The sequence below is a fragment of the Pocillopora damicornis genome, chromosome 7 (assembly GCF_964200805.1).
Source record: "Pocillopora damicornis chromosome 7, jaPocDami1.2, whole genome shotgun sequence".
In the NCBI taxonomy this organism is placed as follows: domain Eukaryota; kingdom Metazoa; phylum Cnidaria; class Anthozoa; order Scleractinia; family Pocilloporidae; genus Pocillopora; species Pocillopora damicornis.
This window is the reverse complement of record NC_142676.1, coordinates 7,509,351-7,532,864: the sequence shown is the minus strand read 5'-3', so window position 1 is coordinate 7,532,864 and position 23,514 is coordinate 7,509,351. Positions and strand designations below refer to the sequence as shown.

Below are 23,514 nucleotides of genomic sequence, written 5' to 3'. Positions count from 1 at the left end.
TTCCAGATGGGCTCCATTATTTGGCTAAAAAGTCGTTTACCAACTTAAAACAGTAACGGTGATAAAACTGTCTGTTACCAACAAAAAGTTTCTCAGTTCTTTCAGGAAAAAAAAACAGGAGAAAGTTTTGCTTCATTATTTCCCTTGAAGCTTTCATGATTGTTTTGATCTTAAGACTGCTTCCAACTAAAAATTTAAATTGACTTCCCATTTGAAAATTACACTGCTTATAACATCAATTGTTTACAGAAAAGATGACACTTTCTAGGTCATGCTAGCTTAAAATTACAAAATTTATTGGTTGTGCCTCCTATCTTACTGACTACATATGAACAAATATTTTCAGCACCACCAGCAATAATTTTTTTTTTCACATTCTGGGTCTTAAATCTATGAATTAAATCAATCATCCCTTTTCTCTTTGAAAATGTCCTGATGTTGAAAAATTGCTTTTTTTTGGAAAAAAACCATCACTGGTAAATGATGGCAGGCCATCTTTACTAATATAATACTAGTGTTCAAAGAAAAAAATGAGGAGGAGATTTGCAACTAGAAAGATAGACTTTTAAGAAATATTTTGTCATGTCAGGAGCATGTAGAAAAAGAAAAATTCTGGGTCCCCGTGAGGAATTAAAACTCAGATCTTTGTATTCAAAGCTCTGCTACTGAGTCAGAGACTCTGTGGTAAGTTAGGCCATTGCAACCTTCATATTAAGTGACATACATCCTGCATGCTGCTCTGTACTGCTAGGATTAGTAATTTCAAAGACATCATGTATGTACACAGAATAAGAAAGATAGTAAATTTTGAGCTTCTCACTTTCAATTTATACCTTTTTGTGCATTAATACTGTACACATAATTACACAGTAAAAAATTTTCAAATTTTGATATAGTTCTTATTTCAAATTGATTATTTGAACTCTTTATCTTCATTTCATTGGGTACTTTACACTTATCATTACATCTTTTTCAATCTGTATTATGAATTAAAATTATTATTTTCAGGTTCAGTTATTTTTAATTGATTCTTGAACACAACCATGTCCAGTTGACTCCACTGAAGAATGGGTGTGACTTGATCTCCTCGACACCATTCACACCAGAACCTACACCAAATAGTTAAAAAATTAATGTTATTTATCATATTGGGCGTACTCAATGCATATTCTTTATACTGTTCTCGATACATTTTCTTGAGATGCTGACGAGGAATTTGTCTAGCAGTCAAGAGTTACTTGAGTTTGCTATCACTTCCTTCATTCTTAAACCTTTAATTCCCAGAGGTGATTAACATCTAACTTCTCCCTGCAATATCCATACATTATCCAGCCAACAGGTAATGAGAATACTCAAACATATCAAGTAGAAGTTGTTTTCTTGATCTAACACCAAATTCTCGTACCTAATTTAAAAGGAAATAGGTAATAGCTGGAGGGGAGAATTGACAATCAGATCTTGGGAGTCAAAGTGTTAATTGTGACCCTAAAATTTGATCCAGGGGTGATATTGAAAGGAGGTTTAGATACTAGTTACTTTTAGAAGTGAAAGGGTCACATAAGTCAACAAAAAAGTCTTTTGAAACTCTATAAAGAGTGTCAGTGTTACTACAATGTACTAACATGTATCAAAACTCAAACAGAACTCACCCAGTCTTTCAGATGGTGTGACTCTCAGAAGCTGCAACATTAAAAAATTAAAAATTAAATCTTTTTTGTGGAATTGACACCTTAAAACTGTCGTGTGTATTTGGAAAATCTCCACCAATGAAGAGGATAAACAGAAATAACATAATATCATTTAGAAGCCATTCAAGAAGTTTAATCTGGTCTGTAAAAGAAAGTAAAAATGATCACATTGAAAATCAAAGCAATGAGCCCCTATTAATAGCTATACAGCAAAAGAGAACTCATTGAAATAACAAATATGCATTCCAAGTTCAACCTTGAAGTAGAGTTTACAAGTAGAAGTAGTTTACGAGTAGAAGTAGAAGAAGACTGAAGTAGTTTACAAGTAGAAGTAGTTTACAAGTTTACAAGTAGAGTCTACTCTTTGTCTCTCACCTCTCTTAAAAGGGATTTTGCCTCAGGGGAGACTTTGTTGGGTAGATGTAATTCAGTATGAGTTCTTATTCCCCAGGGATGTGCAGTTGACAGTGCCTGCAATGAGTATCAATAACAATCAACATTAGTATAAGCTACACAAATGAACAATGGGTTTACATGGTGCTGAATGATTAGCCTCAAGTTGATCAGCAACAGAGCAGACTCTAATTCCCTTTCAGTAATAGAAGAGAAACAATTACTCCATACAAAACAATCAAGGATAAACTTGCCCTTCTGCTCTCTTCAACAAACTAATTTCAACTTAACGGTTTCTTCCCTGGAATGATCTTCTTCCAGTTACAGCACAAAATTTAAATAGATATTGAATACATGCAAAAAAGACAAACACCCAGCTCATACCTGCCCTGTGATTATCTCATAAAGCAGAGCACCCACACTCCACCAGTCAGCAGCAGGAGTTACATCATCAACTTGCCATATCTCTGTTAGTTTTATGAAAGACAAAAAAATATAAAAAAAGTCACCAAAAGCTTCAAAAAGACTTAAATAATCTACATGTGACACCTGGCCTTGTAATTATTGTAGGAGATCAAAACTTTACAACTGTTGGGAGCTGTCTGAGTAACTTGGCAATGCATTACCTAACTTAATTATATTTAATGTAACCTTCTAAAGACTGATAGCAGATACATTTACATATCAAATTAATGCGCAACATATAAGTGTACAAAACATCTGTATCTATCTCCCTTGTTAAAAGTCAATGGACATCCAAAGGAGATGTATGTAAAGGTATGTTAATAGCTGCCAATCTTTTAAAATCTTTTTAATCATGTTAAAATATGTAATTTAACATAATTATTGAGTCAACTGATAAAGGCTTGGTGACTTGTTGAAACATCATTCATAACTTAAATACGTTTAATGTCAGCATCATAATATTACCAAAAGATCATTACCTGGAGCACAGTAAAAGTGATTCATTGCTGTCTCATCTGGAATGTGATCTGTTTCTTCCCATGAACCAAAGTAAGTGAGAAGGATGTGGCCTTCTTCATCAAGAAGAACATTTTTGGGGTGCAAATCTCTGTTAAAATTCAAAGCTCCATTTCAGTCAATAATTCTATGATCCAAAAACAAGTTAATGCACTCCAATACAGTTAATTTTGAGGTACGACCCTTTACAGAAAAGATATGGTACAGCATCTCATGGTGAATCAAGTCAAATTATTCTAAACAAGGATAGTTTTATTTTTGTCTCCCTTTGTTCCAGGTTTGTTAGTAAACAGAATCCAACCAACAATCTCCCTTGTCTTTAAAATAAAAATAAGTAATATTGAGTTCATACAGAGGAACCATTGTACAAAGACCTTGTCAAAAGGGAAGAAAGAAATAACCAAAATACTGTCTATAAACATTTTTCCCCAGGAAGAGTTGAGACCATCCCAATTCTCAGTGTAAGGCATCTTGCTCTAGAAAAGGGCACCATGAACCAGACAGACTTCACTTTTAACCATAACTCCAAAGAGTGATTAACATGTAACTTCCCCCTATAATGCACATACATTATCCCACAAACAGGTAATAAGAATTCTCAAACTTATCAGTTAGAAGTAGTGATCCTGATCTAACACTAAATTCCTGCAGGTAACCAGTTTACAAAGAAATGTTTAGCAGCTAGAGGGGAGAATTAACAATCAGATCTTGGGAGTTAAAGGGTTAATAAGTTTAAGTCTTGATAACTGTACCTGCAAATAATCCCTGCTGTGTGTAAGTAAGCAACAGCTAACACAAGCTCTGCTGCCCAAACTCTTTTGTTTTCATCTGGTACACTCTGAGTTGAAGAAGCAAAATACTCATCTAGTTTCACAAAAAGTGATTGTTTATCATGTGCGGCTTTGTTTTCCCTTAAATCTTCATTTTCTGCTAAGAGCTCCTCATTTTTACAACTGTGTGGTTCTGAAATGTGATGGTCATTTCCATTTCCAGTAGTATCTAACATTTCAACAGCTTTTTGAGTAACTTTTGAAGAATGCTTGCTGTCTTGCAAAGATGAGGAATTACTCTCAATAGAAGTTCTATACTCCAATTTTTTATCATTTAGTGTGACATCTCTTTCCAAGTGAGCCACCTCGCTTTGAGAAAGAGGAGCATCATTTGCCATGTCCAAAGTCACATGTTCAGCTGCAGATTTCTTCAAATTGGTAAACTTTCTGTTGACACTTCGTATAAGGTTATCCTGTGACTCCTTGTTGCGCTGATAACAGGAAAGATGATTCCATAATCTTCCTCCTCGTGCATACTCTAGTAAAAGATAAATGCCTGTGGCTGTCTCAAAGTACCTGTACAGTTGCACAATATTTGGATACTTGCCCTAAAAAATGAAAAGACAGTGGTTATGCTCAAAATGGAATACACTTCTCAGGGTGTAACAACAGAACTTTAAATACTTACATAAAGACGCCGAACAGATTTCTTCCTCTTACGCACACTTCCTTGAGGATTGTTGTTTGATCTTGTTTGTCCTGACTTGCACAGTGCCTGAAAGTTTTCAAAAAAAAATTACCTCAGATAAAAAATTTAATTTTGAGGAAGTACCCGATGAAAAACATCTATTGCTATTTCTTTACCGAGCTCAAAACTTACCATCCCTCTTGTTCTATTTACAAACATGATGCTTTTGACACGGCTGATCCTAGCATTATGCAGGATGCATGTTATATGTTATATAACAGACCTTTCTCACCATAGAGTCTCTGTAGCTCAGTGGTAGAGCAATGGAGCACAGAATCTGAAGGTCTGAGGTTCGATTTCTCATGGGGACTCAGAATTTTTTCTTTGTCCCATGCTCGTGACACGACAAACACATCTTTTACTACCAAACTACTATCTGTGAATCAGGCTTTAAGGTCATGAGGTCTCAATCAATCAGTGCCACAGCTGTAGATCTTTTGTTTAAGAGTTACAAGCTAAAATAGGTAGAGTACAGTCTTCAGGGAGGTAAGACAACTACCAACCTCAAGTTGAATGGGAGTGGTGCAATAAAATGACATAATAATTCAAAATAACTTAGATTGCCACATGCACTTCTTTGGGGAAGCAAAAGGATTGAAATTAGTTCTCTTGAAGCCTCAGTTACATACTTTATGTCCACAATTATATTTTACTTTCAATTTCTTGTTCATCACCATGTTCCAAAACTTACCTTGACCACATATGTATCCCCAGTATGTTTGTTCTCAACAAGCATCACCTATAAATGTAAGTCCACATGAGCAAGATGAAAAAAACCTCTGTGCAAAGTTACAATCATTATGTATTAAGTCAACTGACCACCTCAGCTGAACGGCTAGGGTAGTCATTTTGATGATAAGGGATAATGAGATAGTCATATGATAAAAAAGGTAATTTTCTGCAGAGCAACTTATAAATTAGTAATTAGTTAGCTTAAAATGCAATAAAAAGTCTCAGCTTTACAATCCTGACTAACCTTGCCAACAATTCCCATAACTTTAAAGTCTGCGAGAGTGAGGTCCTTGAATTTTTCAAGCTCATCAGACTGACTTAAATCCCCAGAATGTGATAGAGAAGAATCCTACAAGATAAATTCAATCCCTCCTTGATATGCATTTACTATGAAGAGAAAATCCTATTTTCTTGCAGGTTAAGAGTGGATTTCTCAACACTCTCATCTGAAAACTTAAATTTGAAACCTGTTAGTGTATAAATATTTTGCCAGCTATTTGTTGAGGGAAGCATTTCCCAGGCAAAGGAATTTACAAGTAATTCACTGAAATTCAAATACATTTTACTGAGGACCCAAGCCTCTAAGATACACATCTATTAGCCATTACTTCAACGAACTGAGAAACTTGAAACTTTTCAATACAACATCAATAGATTCTTTGCACTGTAGTGATTAAAACAGACAAACTGACACAACAGTGCTGTATAATCTGTTGAAGGTTATTTAGTGCACACTTTATAGTAATTAAATTATTTTATGACTTAGATTCTAAATGCAGGAGATTATGAAATTCCACTTCCAATAACTACATAATTCTTAAGTTAACCAATTAGTAGTTACATGTACCTCAGATTTCTCATAAGAATCATTTCCAGCTAGGTATGTGCTGTAAAGAGCTTCTGCTTTCAACAGGTACTGAGCAGTCTTACGTCTCACTGCCTCTCGCCTTTTAACATCCTTTTCACCTTAAGAAAAATAGCCAAATATTTTTGAAATCTCACTTTCTTTCACTCTCTAGGCACAAACTATTGTAAGTTAAAAAAAAAATTCACAATCAAACACATCACCAGTAAAGTAACATTCAAAACAACAGCTAAATAATGAGTCAAACGCTATCAGTTGCAGGTAAATGCTACATGTTTAGTACTCAGATCAAAAAATAACTTACAACAAATACTGTTTTCTTTTCAAGTGGCAGGGAGGAGAGAGTGAGGGGTTTATTGATTTAGCAAGGGGGGGCTTTCCACTTATTCTATGTGTTATTGAATTTTTTGTGATCTTCATTTAAAATAAAAGTACCTTGTACACCACTCAATAATACACCAACACAAGTCTTGTACAAGCTGAATGCCTCTTCATAATTCCCATTCACTTCACAGTCTAGTGCCTTGTGTATAGTGTGTCCTGCAGCATACAAATAGTCACTTTCTTTAGGATCAATGCAGATGTTTGTCAGATCAGAAACAGTTCTTGGGCGTACTATTTTGTTGTTCCCTGTATCTCTCTTGACACCTATAAATGACTGTCTGTCATCTACAGTACTAGCTGAATTTGAATCCTTTGTTGAACATGAAGAATCAGAAGGTTCTAGAGGATCATTATTGGTTGAATGTGATGTCTTGCCATGAATCATTTCTGTCTTGCAGTTCATTCCAGTTTCACATACAATTGACATTAAGTTATTACTTTTGGAACCTTGGTCTAAAGACTTTGAGGTATCTGATAAAACTTCTTGTAGATGAGGACCATTTTGAGAATCGGCACATTGATTTCCTTCCTCTTGTCTTGTTGAGTCATCGACAGTACTCTGCTCCTCTACCTCACAATGACTGTGGTCAGAAAAAGCTTGAGGAAAACTCAGTTCTTCTTCATCAGCTTCAGAAGCAAGAATTTCAAGATCCTCTCCCTCACTACAAATGGAAATTGCTCTCACAAGCCAACGAGGAGGCTCTGTGCTACTTGAACGATCATGTTTGTCAGACACATCTTCAAGTTTTTCTTCTAAACTTGCATTGATATCATGGGTAAAAACATCATCTTGTTCCTCTCTCTCATTCTGATCAGCTTTCCCACTTGAATGTTCAGTAAGAGCTGGCAGTGTTCCAATGCTTGCATCACCATCTGGTGTCTGTCCATCAATTTCCTCTTCATCTGAGCTAAGAATGTCTAGACCCTCTGACAGAGATGGCTGCTTGTGAAGCCACACTCCACCAAGAATGGATGACTCTTCAGAATTATCCCCTTGTGAGTTCTGAACCGTATTACCAGATCTACTGGTATCTACTGAGTCTCTGGTAGAGGAACTGTCCTTAATAATGTCACCTTCTGTGTCAGATAAGCTACTTTCTCTGCTTGCAACACAATCATTGTGAACTTGGTTGTCAGGGAATGCCCCCTAAGATATATAAATACAGATGGAATTAAGAAAAAAACAAAAACCTTCGGGCTGGAGTAATCTCCATTGACAAATGAGTAATTATTATAAATTATACTTTCTCTACATGGTAAAGATGAATTTCTGAAAACGAAAAGCGAAACCAGTCTATGATAGTATCATTAACCCTTTACACCTTTACATCAGTACTCATATTCTCCTCACTGACCAGTTAGCATTTGTTAGGGGAATGACGACCTGAATTTTGTTTGACAATCAGGAGCTCCTAAAATTTGGTGATCATTTTCTTTATTCTTATGACCTAAACATTTTATTCAGGAGTGATACTGTCAAGAGAAATTAGAAGCCAGTCACTCTTAGGGGTTGACAGAAGTATTCATAGAATTGCCACAAATTTAAAGTAATATTAAGAAAAATTGATGTTAACAAAATTTATGATCACATACCTCAAAGAACTTCACAAATGTTTGGCTTGTAAAGAGATCAGGAATACTTCCCGCAAATGTCAAAAGTTCTAAGGAAGCTTTCCTTCTTTCCTCAATAACTGCATCGTCAAAACGACCTACAGTATAATGTATTTACTGAATTCAGTTGCTTCAATATTCACGCCCATTGACATAACTGGTTTGAAAGTTTTTAGAACATGAAATTCATGTGGACCATAGATTGTAAGGGACACTCTAACACTGCTCATTATTAGTGTTAACAGCATGCAGAGCCAGAAAATACCATTAACCTTATCTACCTTCTTTGGACCCTCTGACCCTTTAAGTCCCAAGATCTGATAGTTAATTTTCCCCTTTAGCTGCAACACATCTCCTTGTAAATTAGTTACAAGAATTTGGTGTCAGATCAAGATAACAACTTCCACCTGATCAGTTTGAATATTCTCATTACCTGTTTGCTTAATAATGTATGGTTATTATAGGGAGAAATTTCATGTTAATCACTTCTGAAAATTAAAGGTTTAACTCCCAAAAGTTAATTCTCCTTGCCAAAACAATAACCTTACATTTCTTTGCTAAGAAATTGATGCCATTCCATGACCATTCCCCCTGATGAACAATTTTCTTTCTTCATTTTAATTACATGTGTAAGCAAGCATGACACTGTGTCAAGCAATGTACTGAGAATCTATGTACTGGTCACTTCTAGGAGCCAAAAGATTGATGAGGCATGTAACAGAACCTGTATCTGGATAATCTTCTCTCTCATAGCTGTCCTTTTTAGTTGTTAATTTTATTGTATGACAGCTATGATTAAATCTATGTCCAAAAACAAAGTGAAATGTGCTAAAAGATTTGACACATTTTTCTTCAGTCTGTAGATGCATCAAGAACAGCCTTCAAAAATATGTTTTAGTACTTTGATCATGATGCTAGGAATAAATGAGATAGCCCTTTGTGACACTCCCAAAATCTCATTAGCTTTACTGTTTGCCATACAGTTCTTATGACATCAGTTTTGAGAATTTGGTACTGGATCAACAAATGATCCCCCTATTGAAATTCTTCTTTTTTCTCATCGCTCATTTGCTTGATGTAATATTGACATTGTGAGGAGAAATTCTGTCGTGATCACTCATGGGAGTTAAAGAGTTAACCTACCAAAGAATGTGGCCTTAGGAAAAGGAGGAAACTTGTCTTGTGCATGTTTCTGGGTGTAAATCTTTAAAAGCTCTCTGTGGAGTTTCTTGAAGTCACTGAATCGTCTCCAAACAGAGATCTGTATTACCAAAGAAAAAAAAAACACTTTTTTATTGATGATGGAATACACAAAAAACAGTGTGGCCACCTGGTTATAGCATAGGAATTTTGTGATTCAGTGGTCCTTGTTCAAGTGATGCAGTGGATCAATTCCTCATAATCTACCACAAGCCTAAGCTTTGTTCTAGGTTCTCCAACTACACTCCACAAATGATCAACTGATCTGCCTCCTGTTAGATTTGAGAGGTTTTTCAAAACATTTAAAATAGGTCACTCTTTGTCTACCTACAACTAGAAGGTTTCTTCCAGAAAAAGTAATTTCCTAAAGTTTTTGATAAAATTATCACTTATTTAGCTTAATCTACTATTTGATTACCAGCTGCTGTTCAGGAAATGACCCTTATCCACGAAAACATCAGAAATTTAACCTAGCTTAACTTTGGAACATTGAAATTATATTTTGAGAAAATATTTCAATTAATATGATCATTAGAAAAGAACATTTTTTAGTAGACTGGCTTTTCACAGCATGCACTTAGAATGAACAAACCTCTGTCGCTCCTTCAGGAAAATCCTTTTGAAAAACCTTACAAATGGAAAATAAATGAAAAACATTAATACCCAGTAATAAGAAACAAGCCTAACCAGCCTCTAAAGACAACCTTGAATCAACTGAGGAAAACCATGACAGGTAAACAGCAGTATACACTACATGTAGTCTTGACTGTTACAACGTATCGACTGACATTATCAGAAATTTCTTTTTTGTAAAATTGCAGATCGAAAGTGATAAATGGGGACTATGAATGTAGAAATAGGGGTATTGCATCTTACACAGGAGAAACATCAATGTTAACATCGATCGTATGTAACGATCGAATCGACAACGGGTTAATTATCACATCAGGCATAATCATTCCAAGCTTAAATTTCCCCATACATTTAAGTAAACGGCAATCAAAATGAGATAAAAGTTACTTTCTCAGCTATGAATATAAAGAACAAAAGTAAAACATTTACTTTTTAACGAACTGATGAAAATAGATCTAAATTGAAAGGAATAGCTGAAGAGAGCGTTTACCGACAAGATACATTCAGATACCTTGGAAGTGACTTTGTACAAAGTGTGACCGGCGTAAGCTCTTCTGGGGTCCGATACATTAAAAAGACGGATCCACTGGTCATCCTTTTGAGCCATAACAAGTGTAAATTTACAAATTTCATGTCAAGCTGTTGCAAAGTATATCCGGCGCATCCAGTAACTTGGCCGCCATCTTTAGTTACCAGACCCCAACCTCGCTTCCCAGAGTTATGATGATCTTCAATTTTTCATTGGATTCTAATGTACACAACTATTGGTTTCCAAGAAGAAACTTCAAACGGGTTTCCTCTTCTTTCGAGGTCGATTAGATTGTATGCACTTATCTTTGAAGATCTAATCAGGAACAGTGTGACTGAAATCTGAGATTGAAGTCGCATTTGCGCCGGTTCAACTGCAAGTGGCCAATAGATCCTAAAGGATTCTCCGTGTCTAAGTTTTGTAAAGCTTATATGCCGTGGCCAAATGCAGAGGAAAATCTTGATCTTCCTGTGCGTTGTTACCTGGATTGTTATTTTCTTTGTGTGGAGGACGCTGTTTTGGACGCGAGCTTATGATACCACAAATATGCAGGTACTTTTCACGTGTTATCGACTGGCCTATAAAAGATGACTGACTAGTATCGACTGAAATTGATTTAAAAGGGCAAGAATTCCGTGTAACCCCACACAATGGTGAAGGTAATGAGAAGCTTTTGGGAGTACAGGTTTGGTTAAGAATAGTTTGGGATCAAACGGAACTCTTCCCGTTGATTGACAATCAACGTTTTTTTTTTCCTGTTTTAATTCCTGCCTGACTTCCCCCTCCTCACCCTCCCCCCCCCCCCATTCTTTCTTTTTTAAGAAAAAAGGATATGGTACCCAGGAATCTCATTGGTCAGCACTTTCATTGACATTCTGCTAGGATTGGCAAAATTGAAAATGTCATGTATGCACATAAATAGAATTTAAGAAAGATGGTAAATTTTAAGCTTGGTTAGAAATAGAGAAAGAACTGTGCAGGATGTGAGTCAAATGGAGACCTCACAGTAGCCTTAAGCTCATTGTTGAGTCTCTGTGGTTCAGTGGTAGAGCATCAGAGATGGGAATTGAAGGTCTGAGATTGAATTCCTCATGGAAAAGAAAAAAATAAACCTTTTTCTGCTCCATATTTTGCTGGTATCTTTTGACCTCCTCCGAAAAATTTAAAAAAAACCAAAAACATGGAGACTGCCGTCTAATTTACAGAAAGGGAGAGATGAGTGTGAAGCTAAGGGTGTAAAGAAAAATAGAAAAAGTCTGCCATTGCACTGCATGGTAATTTAATTAGTCATAGGAATTTAATTCCAGTCAAGGTTGTGACTAATATCAAGGTCAAGAGATTAACCCTTCAACTCCCATGAGTGACTGAGACAGAATTTCTCCTTACAATATCAATACATTATCAAGCAGACAAAAGACAAGAATAAAGGAAAATATCAGTTAGGGAATTATAAGTTGATTCAATACAATTTTTCCAATTGAAACTAACATTACAAGAACTGTATGGTTAAGACAGTAAGGAGAATTAAGAAACAAGATGACCCAACTGTACATAACGCATTAATTTCAATTATATTCCCCATTTGCATTAGATGGTATCAGTGGGTAATTATCTTCAAGAGCAGATTAGTTTATTGAGGTGAGTCCAAATTCAAATTTTTCAGTTGAATATTCAGTGCTTTTAATTCTTTTAATTAATCTTACACCAACCTCCAACAAGGAAAATTAAAGGAATAGGAGAAAAGTCTTTTAATAGCCTGACTGTAAGTCGTCTAAGAGAGATTGGTATCTTATGTCTTCGTTCAAATCCCTGATGAATCAAATTTGAATATCAAGAATATACCGTCAAATTCTTCTTGTCAGCACCATAAAAAATGTATGGAGAGTAGTTTTGAGAATATGAATTCTGATGTTAGGGTGTAAAGGGTTTTAGACCAAGGATCATTTTGTTGGCGCACAACATAAAAGAATGGGGACAGAAAAAGTTTGTTGTTGTGGCCTTATTCTAATAATTTATTAGAACAGATTGTATGCTTGGCATATAAATTTTTTTCATCCACAACCTGACTATGATTTACTAAAGTTTATGAGGAATTTATTAAATGAAACTATTCATCTCACCAATTTTCCCTCATTCTTACTTTGTACCATTGGATGCACAGGATGATAATAAGTGGATTAGCATGAATCTTGCATTCACTTCCTTACTAACTTGCCGATGTGGTTCACCTCATCCATTCACCTCTGTCAGTTTCCATACCACATCCTAGTTTTTCATGTCTCCAAATCAGTATCTCTTTTCAGTACATCTTATATGCACTATTGTGTGAAACTCAAAAACTGTTTCAATCTGTAGTGACAAGGTGAATGAGAGCAAAAAGGCTACTATTAATGCTATGAAGACTTTCAATGACAAGATAAATCAGACAGTGACCAGTTTGGATAAGAAGGTTAAAAAGCTAGGAGAGGCAGTTTTACAGAGGCACCAAAAAGCCAAGCAGGCTCTGCAAGTATTAAGTGACGGAGTAAATCAAAATAAAGAGGAGAAAGTTGAAGAATATACTCCAACAGCTACATCATTGAGGTACTAATCTTTGATAAGAAAATAAACTTAGAAAAAAAGCAATTAAAGTAAACTCTGTACTGGTCAGCTAAGTGGCTCACCCAGCCAGAGCTTATCCTGATTTCCTCAGCATGAAGCGACTAGGATTATTGCTACTCTCCCCCTCCCCCCTCTCCCTTGGTGGGATGTTTGTCCATTGCAACTTTACCCTCCAGCATTTCACCAGGCATCCATAACAATTTTCCAGCACCCATTTATAAGTCCTGAGTTGAGAGAGGCTTTTTAAGGGAATAATGAGATAAAGGTTTCTTTCACAGGAACACAACATATAGTGAGCCAGTCACATCTCAATCCCAGACTTCTCAACCATGAGTGACCAGTGTACTGACCATTATCCCACCAAGCCAGTCCCAAATATCAAGGAGAAGTGACTCCTTCATTATTTTAATGAATCTGCCATGATTTCAGCTTTGAATCCAGTACATATTACATAAATCTCTATTAAAATCAGCATTACACATAGTTTATATCAAATTTCAAGTGTGTCATCTCCATAACCAGTGAGTTAAGACCAAAAATTTTACAAGTTAATGTAGGTTAAATTTCCTGAATTCCATATCATCATCTTTGTGGAAAGTTTGATTCAGTTCTTCAATGCAAGGAATTCTTGGAAAAATGTTAGTCCTATCTGTATCCCATATGATCTGTTTTTTAACACTCAATTGAAGTAAGTTACCGTGCAGATCCTAAAGAGTATATTAGGAAAGTTATACCAACTAAAGTTTCGCTAAACTTACTTGATTTTGTATTGAGTTTAATTGCATCTGGTGATGTGTTTGTTGTTAATTTTTTTACATGTTTGAATGATTATAGAACTAGGGGAAGAGATATAAGATCAAGTGCTTTTAAAAATGAAATGTGTATTGATTCAGTGGAACAGCCAACAGGAAGTGATGTTGAATTGTACGAATGCCATGGTGAAGGAAGAAACCAGGTGAACTTCTCTTCATTTTGTATGCTCATAACTTCTTTTGCTTCTTACTCCTTTAATTTTACCTTTTTGAGACACTTAAACCTTTGGTAAAATTAAATATAATGTTATGAGTTTTAATTTTTGGTTTGATTACACATAAAAATGACTTCTTGTTTTTTATTTTTGCCACTTAAAAAAAATGCATTTCATTTTATTTTATTATTAGATATGCAGTGCAATAATAAATTTTATTTTTACTTTTAATTGATATTAGAAACAAGTCTGAGAAAGATTGAATTTGTTTTATCATCAAAGGCCTCGAGTTAAAATTTTCTGTATTTAATCATTTTTTTTCATCCTAAGGCTTGAACCCCATAAGTTACAATTATGTTGCAATTGAATCACTCTTAAGATAGACAGTTAAACAGAAAGACAGTGTCATTTAACCTTCAACTCCCAAGATCTCATTGGTAATTCTCCTTACTGTCTACTATACAATTCATTTGATGTTAGTTTGGAGAATTTGGAATTGGATCAACCAATAGTCCCCTTAATTACATTTTTCTGTATTCTGGTAACTTGTCTGCCTGATATCCTTCTGATGATGTAAGGAAGAATTCTGTCAAGGACTCACCAGTGGAACTTAAAGGGTTAAAAGAAAGTGGTTCTTATGGATTTTTTTTTGTTAAATTACACTTCTATTCTTTACAAAAATGGGATAATATAGGGAGAAACAGGAATTTTCTTGCCTTTGAGGAACATGATATTTATGATGTCATCGTGCTGTTCAACCTCTAAGGACAATGTTGGATTCTATTTCAGGTTCTTATGCTATTAGTAGTGATTATTTTTGTCTCACTGTTGTTTTCCTCTGATAGGCTTGGGCTTTATCAAATGGGTTTATCAAAAACTATGTTCATGACATTTGCTTGAGGTCTGCTGATGGTTTTTATGGAAGCTCAGTACAGACAGCAACATGTGATACTGATGACATAAATCAGGTAAGAGCTCATTTCCTCTGTGACAGATCTGCTCAGCTGAAAAGAACATTTAACATGCTGAACACATATATGTGATTGAGAGTATTCAATTGAGTGTTGTAAACAATCTAAGATTACATTGTTTTTATTTTACTTTGCTCTGTTATTTGTTGAGAAAACTCATGCATCAACCAATCAGATGCAAAACTTAAACCAATTACAACTTGGTCATCCTTGTATTGCTGGGCTTTAGCCAGTTTGCTTGTTTTTTACTTTCAATTGATTATTCAATGGCTCTTTAGGCTATTTTTCTTTGTACTGATTGGTGCGTGGTGTGACTTCTCTCAATTGGTTGAATTTGATTTTACAGCATTCAATCAGAAAGCTCTCTATCATGTATCATGCCAAAGCATTATGCATGCTTTTCAGCTCTCTCATCCTTACAGTGTCAGTAAACCCTTTCACTCCCAAGATCACATGAGTAATTCTCCTTACTGTCTGCTATACAATTCTTATGATGTCAGTTTTGAGAATTTGGCAGTGGATTAGCTAACAACCCCTAATTGATATTTTTCTCTATTCTCATCACTTGTCTGCTTGATACTGTATAAATAATCTAACGAGAAATTCTGTCTTGGTCACTTATGGGAGTTAGAGGGTTAAGCTGATAGTGATGATTTTGAATTAAAGGATCCTTCAGATGTCTGAGGTCATATTTATTCATGTTTGACCCTATACACCCTAACATCAGTATGTATATTCTTCTTACTATTCACCATACATTAGCTAAGGTCCTGACAACAAGAACTTGTTTTACAATCAAAATTAGAGTGTCTTCAGATGTGGATCCTTTCCTTTATTCTCGTGACCCTAGATTCAGGGTTATGTTGTAAGGAGAAATTAGATTCTAGTCACTCAAAGGGGTCAAAGGGTTAAAGGGGTATCACCACCAAATGTATTCATCCTGGAAGCTGGTCACCCCTGGGGTCTTAATTGTTTTCTCCCTGATGTCTGCTTAATTCTCATGAGGGGGTGTTTGATGAATTAATATGCCCTAGTTGTATTGCAAATGATATTGTTATGAGGACTTACTTAAAAATAAGTCAAGATACAGCATACCAGGAAGACCTAGGTAAGTTTTGAAACAGTTAATTTCATTCCCAATGAGAAAAATTTTATTAAAAAAATGCATTACTAGGCCAATCAAAAGTTTGATTGGGATGAGATTCTGCCCCTCTGCAGTCCTCTTCTCGTAATCCCCCTCACCCATCACCTTCTCGTAATCCCCCTCTCCCATCCCCCTCTCCCATCTGCCTCTCCCATCCCCCTCTCCCATCCCCCTCTCCCATCCCCCTCTCCCATCCCCCTTTCCCTATAATCCCCCAAGTAGTGCACTGTAAACAGCATACTTTTTTTATGGCAGAAATGGAGACATGAAAATGGAGCTATCATGTTAGGGGATGATGAGAATGACAATAAATGCCTTGAGGTTGACATTACAACCAAGAAACTTATGATCAGAGCTTGTGACAGCAAGAAAGAATCTCAGCTTTGGAAGTTATGACGTGGGCATGTTGGAAGATGTGAAGCTAATTTAGTGTCAATGTTGATTGAATTTTTAGCTCTGTTTGGAGTATAAAACAGTTATATATGTTATAATTATGATAGTAATATATTAGGTAGTGATAATATCAACTGAACAAATATGTTGATGGACAAATGAAGATATTTTGCAGAAATTTCTCTTATTAATGATGACAGATTGTATTTTAGAAATACATACCATGCATGTATATTAGTTTTTATTATATAGATATACAGCTGCCAAAGTAGCTGAAGTTCTTTGATTGGGCTAAGCTTGCTGTTTGTTTACATAGAAAGAAAAATAGGAAGAAAAAACACAGTTGACAAAGGCCAATAAGGGCTAATTAATATAGCTGCATGAAAATTCAAAGAGCAAATAATTCTTAGACATATTCATTTGCTTATTATAGAAATTATTAATTAACTCATGTGGTGCAGGTTAGGGTTTCTGCTCATGTTTATACTGAAATAATAAATATTTTATAATTACAGGTGGGGAAATTTGAAGAAGAAAAATGAAAAATAGAAAACAAATTACTAATTGAGAGTATTACTTATCTAGAGGGAGAGGATCTGATTTTATATTCCTAAAGGGATAGCGATTATGACCACTGTTAATTCATCACAAATAATAACTTATAATTAGTGGTGATTTTTATCATTATCATTATCATCATCTTTCTTGTTACCATTATCAGAATTTTAATTATCATTATCATTATGGTCATAATTATTATAATTATATTTTTTTTCTGTAGCTATAAAAGATGTGCTACTCTATCTGGTTAGTGTGGTTTTTCAAGTGTTCATAATTTAGCTTGTAACAGTAATAAGAGAGTAAAATGCTTGAGTAAAGAGTTCTTTGGTGTGCACTTTCTTTAAGACCCTTTGAGACTTCTGAATAAAGGGGTAAGTTTCTAAAGAAACTGTGGTGCTGCGTCGGTGGGAGAGTATAGCAGGTAATTTAGTGTTAACAACTGGGTTGAAAACGTAAATTAGCCACCGTAAAGGGTAAAAAAGCTGACGTTTCGAGCATTAGCCCTTCGTCAGAGCGACTGAGGAAGGGCTAACGCTCGAAACGTCAGCTTTTGTAGCCTTCACGGTGGCTAATTTACGTTTTCAACCCAGTTGTTAACACTAAATTACCTTTGAGACTTCATTTGATTGTTTAACTTGGAAGTAGATAGGCCAGCAGGTTCTAAGCCATGAAAATATCAAGATGAAATTAACAAGTCTATATGAGATTATATTCCATATGCAAGAAAGTTCTAAATTTTATACATATTGGTTTGCTTTATCAGCAATTTATATTTCAGAGAAACAAAAACCCAGGTTGAGTTTGATTTTTCAAACAGGATTTTTTTGTAGTTTGAATTATTATCAGGAAACATGAGTTGATTGCTCTCACGGAGTTGAAAATGAACAAAATGTTCATCAAGAGTTCAAATGGTGTGATTCTAGCACAGTGACTCTAACCAATATTCTTATATGGGTAGCAAACTGAAAGGTGTGGAGAGAACATGGTCAAAAATTTTTTTTTAAAACAATGTTTCTTTAGAACACCCTCGTTCAAATCTGCACAAATTTCGAAATTATGCTTCGCTAATTTTTACTGGGATACCTGTGGTAGCCCAGTCATAAAATGCCTTTGTTTTTTTGTCTTTTTTTTTTTTTTTTTTTTCCTCCGCCACAAAATGGAAAAATTGCGCAATAGTACCCAGAGTTCATTGGGCCCTCAACACCATGACAACTAACTGTGATCCAATGAGGGTGAAGATGTTCACATGCTGATCACGTGTTATCTTGATGATGATTGACGTTGTCATGCATGGACAGGTCCGGGTCACATGACGAGCACGAGATTTTCTTTTGTCGGTCGTTTCGTATTTCAACGTGTTTGGATTACGATCACCTGAAGCGTTATAGCGCAAACGCTCGAAATACTTACAGACGCATACACAAGTCGTATTGTTCGCGGCCAGTCCACACTAAAAGATGTTATTGAGCGGTAATTTTGGACCGGATTGAGTCGCAAACTGTGTATCCGTTGTAGTTTCTGGTGATTTCTGCCGTTTTAAGCTTGCTTTACCATCACTGTTATTCACATCATCTACTTTTATTACGTTGGTAAAATCTGTACAGACATCACACAAACCAACTCGCGCACAAAATAAGAAGAGTATATTGAAGGCTTGAAATTATATTACGATCGATTTTCATCAAGAAATGGGCCAGGAATTTTCCACAATAGTGCAAATAATCGTGAAGGCTGATCGAGGAAAAGCGATTGCGTGACGCTCGGTAAGCTGTAAGATGACATGTTATTATTTACCAGACGTAAAAACTCTTCAGATTCTCAGTCTGCATTTTGTACCCACTCTGCAGTCTGCAGTCAATGTTTTGTATCCGGTCTGCTGTCTGCATTTTGTACTAACAGGTATGTGTGGCACCAATACAGTTTACTTTTGGTTACATTTATTCGCACAACACACATAATTTACCACAAAATACCTGTGGGTGAGGTAATTCGACATTTTCGTTCTTTTCCACGTTAATACTCTTCTTTCCTTTTGTAAGAATGTAGACCACAAGTAATCCACCCACCCTACAAAAAATAACTCTTGCATGCATATCATGCCTATTTTTTAAAATAGGTGTATGCCCTTAGCCAGACTTGAGCTCACTATTTCAGTATACTAATCCGACACCCGTAGTATCACTACACTTGATTCCAAGGATCCAGTACCATCCAGGTATCCCAGTTACCCTGCTCACAGGGTCTAGTTTTTATACTGATTCGTTCATATACTGAAATGGCCAACTCTCATCCATCAATCCTCGCTGATTTCCTCAATTTCCTATCAATTTGATAATTTTTCTTTCTCGGAGACCCTGGGCTTGAACCCAGTCTCTTGTGCCTATCAGTCATTAGCCCCTATTTATTAGACTCGGTTGGAATGGTAACTATGGCAATCTATTGAACAAGTCCACGAGTAAGAGACGAATTTATTTGAATCCTGTTTACGATTGCCTTATATATCAACTAACAACCTCACGGAAATGCTCTTGGGAACCATTCAAATTACTGGCGAAGATCTTAGGGACGCCGAGGTCAAGGGAATTTGTGACTCGCTGCACGACAACAGCATCCGAATCCTGTCTCTACGGGGCTGTAGAATTCATGACGAAGATTTCAAGAAGTTGATGGACAGTTTGAAAGAATGCGAATCTCTTGCTCAGCTTAATTTAAACTTGGGAGTATGCAACGGAAAGCACCGAATCAAATGGCTCTCCGAGGCTTTGGTTGCTAATAAATATCTCACATCGTTGTTGTAAGTACAACCATTCGATTTATAATGGTAATTGAACTGAGTGGAGTGCAATTTGGGCTGAAATCATACGCGTGATGCCAAAATTGAACGAGCGCGCAGCGCGAGTTCGATTTGAAATCACAAGTTTGATTTCAGACCAAAATTGCACAACACGAGGTTCAATTACCACTTTATTACATCCGTTTTGAAATCGCCCAAATACAGGACTTGGTCAGTTCAAATATTTTATTAATACAATACTGAGCTGGTTTGAAATTAAATTCATCCATTTTTTGGGAGGAAAAAATAAGAGTTTTGGAAACAAAAGTTGCAAAATTTGCCATATGATACTCCATGTCTTTCATCTTCCTGCAATATGATCGGTTACTTTAAACAAGCCTTGAAGTCTGATTGGTTGTTTTGTTTTTAGTGTAGCCTCCTCACTGGCTGGGGAAAAGATGCGATTTAAAGCAAAAAATGGTGCAATTTGTGAATAAATCGCACCAATTAGAGCCAATCAGATTACAGGGACCATAAGTGATTTCAAAATGGGTGTAATAAAGCTTGTACTTTAACTTACAACCACCACTTCACATTTACTTGTAGTGATGAAGTCGACAAGAGTTATCATTCTTTGCCCGACTTACTGTATGTCGTGCTTCACAGCACCTTTCAAATGACTTTTTATCTTAAAATTGTTTGGAGAGATGCCGCAAGTTTTCTCAAGAACACATGCAAAGCTTTCAGTTGAGTGGAACTTAACAGTTTAGTAAATAGGTCTATTGAAACATTTCTCTATAAGTGTATTTCCTTTGCAATCATACTGAAACAATCCATTGATTCAGGTTTAGGGGTTCTCCTTCCATGCCCGTCCAAAATTCTCTTATTCAGCAAAATTCAGTCTTTTTCAGTTCCCTGAGAAATTTTCCATAAATCAACACCAAGAGCAGGTAAGTGTTACTACACCAACAACACCACCTCCTTTCTCCTTCCTGCTAAAGATTCTTTTGGAGTCCACACAGAAATACTCATATTGGGGTTGGGAGATGTAGATGGCTGGAAGTTTCTCATATGTTTCAATCATTATATTTTGCATTTGTAGCTTGCATGGTACATCCCTTGGAGATGAGGGCCTGGAGTGTTTGATGCCTGCTCTTCAGATACATCCCAGACTGCAATCTCTTGATTTTGGTGATTGCCAACTCGGAGATGATGGTATCAAACAAATTTGTACACTTCTTCCCTCAACAGAAGGAAAAGAGGGACTAGTTGAACTTACACTGTCAGCAAACCATGGAGTTACTCATCTGGGATGGACCCAGCTTGCCATAGCCATTGCTGCAAATTCACAGTTACGAAATCTTTATATTGACTACAACAACATCGGTGATTATGGTGCTGGTGTGCTTTCTGTTGCCCTGGCTGCGAGCTCTTCACTAGAAATTGTTGATTTGGAAGGAAGTGGGGTGAGTGAAAAGGGAGCAGAGATGTTCTTTTCTGTTATTGCTAATTACCCCACAAAAATGCTAGAACTTGTTTTGTTTGAAAACAATGTCAGTGCAGAACTTATTGGTCAGATCAATGACTGTTTGAGTCAGAAGTCTCAAGGCTCTACAGACGGCCAGGAAAGTCCTGAAAAATCACTTGAGGACGATCACAGCAACCAGGTTGCTTGCTGATCAGGAAGTATATTTAGTTTATTGAAATAAGTTTCATAGTCTGTTTAAAGGCAGGAACGTTCAAGGACAGAAAACTGACCTGTGAAACTGAATCGCTTCATCCGGTGATGGGATCTTGCTTTTTTATGTTTAAAAGAGGCAAAAGCATCATCATTATGATGGTAGTCTGGTTGATTGGAGACTGACTTTTCTTGGCATGTGAACCCTTCAGCTCAAAGAGTAGTGTTTACCAATGTAACCTCTTACATTTTCCATCTACTAGTGATGGTAATAGACCAACAAATTAGCCAAGGGTTGCCATCTTAGTTGATACAACTCCAAATCCTCTTGTCAAGTAATTTCTAACAAAATGAATGGCATACAGCTTGAAAGAAACATTTTTATTTGAGAGGGTCTAACTATGGAATAATTAGGGCTTGCCTAAGTGCTGGCCTCCAGGTCAAAAATGGTCAGGTTTGAGACTCAGCAAGGTCATAGTATTACATTCATGGGCAGGACATTTAACTTCCACAGCAACTCTCTCCACCCCAGATATAAATGGATACTGGCAAACTCTGAAGGAAAGCTGACAAAAGCCTTTATGAGGGTAGCCTGTGATGGACTCGCATCCTATCCATATTAAAAAAAGCTTTCTTACAAAATAAAAACCACATACCAAATTTATCAAAACTCTTAATTTGCTGTTTAGTCCCAAACTCTTCTACTATGTATAACTGTGCAATTATATATTTGACAATTGTGACATGTTTATCATATGCTTCGCCTACCCTGTAATTGTCATTAAAAGGAGAGAATACAACTTGATAGGATTTAATTCATGACTTTGAAATGCAGCTGACTTGTCAAGAGATCAAACATCAAAATTTATGGACTCTTTCATAGTCTCTTGTGTGGCCATTGTTTGGGACGTCACACAACATTTTTCTGGAAGGAATTAGGGAAGTGTTGTTGTGTGACACCTAAAAAAAATGCAGTAATGCAGACAAACCCTAATATTATACTCAGCAGTTCAGCAGATATTGAGAATGCATGGAAAAAACTTGATTTCATAAATTTAAAAGCTACCATGTAAAAGTTATCTAATGCAAACAGTTTTTAATAAATTCAATGTCATTTTTGTGTTTATGTCCATTTTCTTCATTAGTATTGGGAAATAGCTTCATAGCTACTTACTGATGGGTTCTGACCTGACATTGAATGCAACACTATTGAAAATTAAGATAATAATAGTAATTATGATCATGATCATGATGATACTAATAATGAAAATGTTATGAAGAATCAAGCTTTGATCAAAATCACATTGAGATACCTGCCTACTCTTCCCAAAAATGCCATTTTTCAAAATCCCCCTACCCCTCCCAATTGAAGAGCAAATTGTCATTGTACTAACAATGGATGGATCTCTCTTGTTTCCCTCATCCTCAGAGATCCAGGGGGTCTTAGTTCCTTTCAAGTCAGGACAAGGAGTCCCTGGGGATATTGTATTATCACACCAGGTCCAAACGGTTGCAATTGTTCTGGCTTCTTAATGGGGCCAGAAAATATGTGTCTTTCTGCCCAATCACAGTGAAGCGTGGCTCATAGTCCTTTCATGAGTTTCATTAATACAGCCATGTTTGCTTGGGCCGTTCGATGAAGGGTTACTCGAGGAGAAAAGTTTCGGTCTCAATAATATAAGAGAAACATTATCAGGAAAAATCTCATTGCAAATTAATTATAGTACTGAAAACTTCTACCCTGACCGAGGATGATTTGTCCCAGGTCTTGCTAGCTATTTTATGCAAGATTTCTCATCGAAGCACAAACTGCCGCAAGTTTTACCGGTTGAGATTTCTTCTTCTGAGGAAATTTGCAAACAATTGTTTCTTTCTGTTCTGAGATACCATCG

General features: G+C 36.1%; 3 protein-coding genes across 3 annotated transcripts; 2 read left to right on the top strand and 1 right to left on the bottom strand.

The window, feature by feature from the left end:
• Positions 1-274: 274 nt before the first annotated feature.
• LOC113664294 (ribosomal protein S6 kinase-like 1) lies at positions 275-10,712 on the bottom strand. The gene is made up of 15 exons (XM_027179893.2): positions 10,517-10,712; positions 9,965-10,000; positions 9,316-9,433; positions 8,155-8,270; positions 6,613-7,708; positions 6,160-6,278; positions 5,557-5,661; positions 5,272-5,319; positions 4,521-4,607; positions 3,815-4,440; positions 3,026-3,153; positions 2,466-2,548; positions 2,064-2,159; positions 1,650-1,680; positions 275-1,109 (listed from the first exon to the last, which is right to left on the bottom strand). The coding sequence occupies exons 1-15, from the start codon at positions 10,610-10,612 to the stop codon at positions 1,021-1,023; spliced, it is 2,874 nt and encodes a 957-aa protein (XP_027035694.2). The 5' UTR covers positions 10,613-10,712; the 3' UTR covers positions 275-1,020.
• Positions 10,713-17,490, top strand: LOC113664301 (uncharacterized). Its single transcript, XM_089212999.1, has 6 exons — positions 10,713-11,086; positions 12,126-12,172; positions 12,890-13,117; positions 13,970-14,090; positions 14,948-15,070; positions 16,473-17,490. The coding sequence occupies exons 1-6, from the start codon at positions 10,979-10,981 to the stop codon at positions 16,611-16,613; spliced, it is 768 nt and encodes a 255-aa protein (XP_089069125.1). The 5' UTR covers positions 10,713-10,978; the 3' UTR covers positions 16,614-17,490.
• A 2,075-nt stretch (positions 17,491-19,565) lies between these two features.
• LOC113664300 (leucine-rich repeat-containing protein 73) lies at positions 19,566-22,744 on the top strand. The gene is made up of 2 exons (XM_027179899.2): positions 19,566-19,965; positions 21,047-22,744. The coding sequence occupies exons 1-2, from the start codon at positions 19,694-19,696 to the stop codon at positions 21,621-21,623; spliced, it is 849 nt and encodes a 282-aa protein (XP_027035700.2). The 5' UTR covers positions 19,566-19,693; the 3' UTR covers positions 21,624-22,744.
• The last annotated feature ends 770 nt before the right edge of the window (positions 22,745-23,514 follow it).

Bases quoted from the DNA above. Each gene is read 5' to 3' on its own strand.
- LOC113664294 (XM_027179893.2), bottom strand. From the start codon at position 10,612: ATGGCTCAAAAGGATGACCAGTGGATCCGTCTTTTTAATGTATCGGAC. The intron at 8,271-9,315 runs GTAGGTTAACTC...ATTATACTGTAG, and splicing joins TCCTAAGGCCACATTCTTTG to GTCGTTTTGACGATGCAGTT. The intron at 3,154-3,814 runs GTACAGTTATCA...GAATTTTAACAG, and splicing joins ACAGCAGGGATTATTTGCAG to AGATTTGCACCCCAAAAATG.
- LOC113664301 (XM_089212999.1), top strand. From the start codon at position 10,979: ATGCAGAGGAAAATCTTGATCTTCCTGTGCGTTGTTACCTGGATTGTT. The intron at 12,173-12,889 runs GTGAGTCCAAAT...TTCAATCTGTAG, and splicing joins GAGCAGATTAGTTTATTGAG to TGACAAGGTGAATGAGAGCA. The intron at 15,071-16,472 runs GTAAGAGCTCAT...TTTTTATGGCAG, and splicing joins ATACTGATGACATAAATCAG to AAATGGAGACATGAAAATGG.
- LOC113664300 (XM_027179899.2), top strand. From the start codon at position 19,694: ATGCTCTTGGGAACCATTCAAATTACTGGCGAAGATCTTAGGGACGCC. The intron at 19,966-21,046 runs GTAAGTACAACC...TTGCATTTGTAG, and splicing joins AAATATCTCACATCGTTGTT to CTTGCATGGTACATCCCTTG.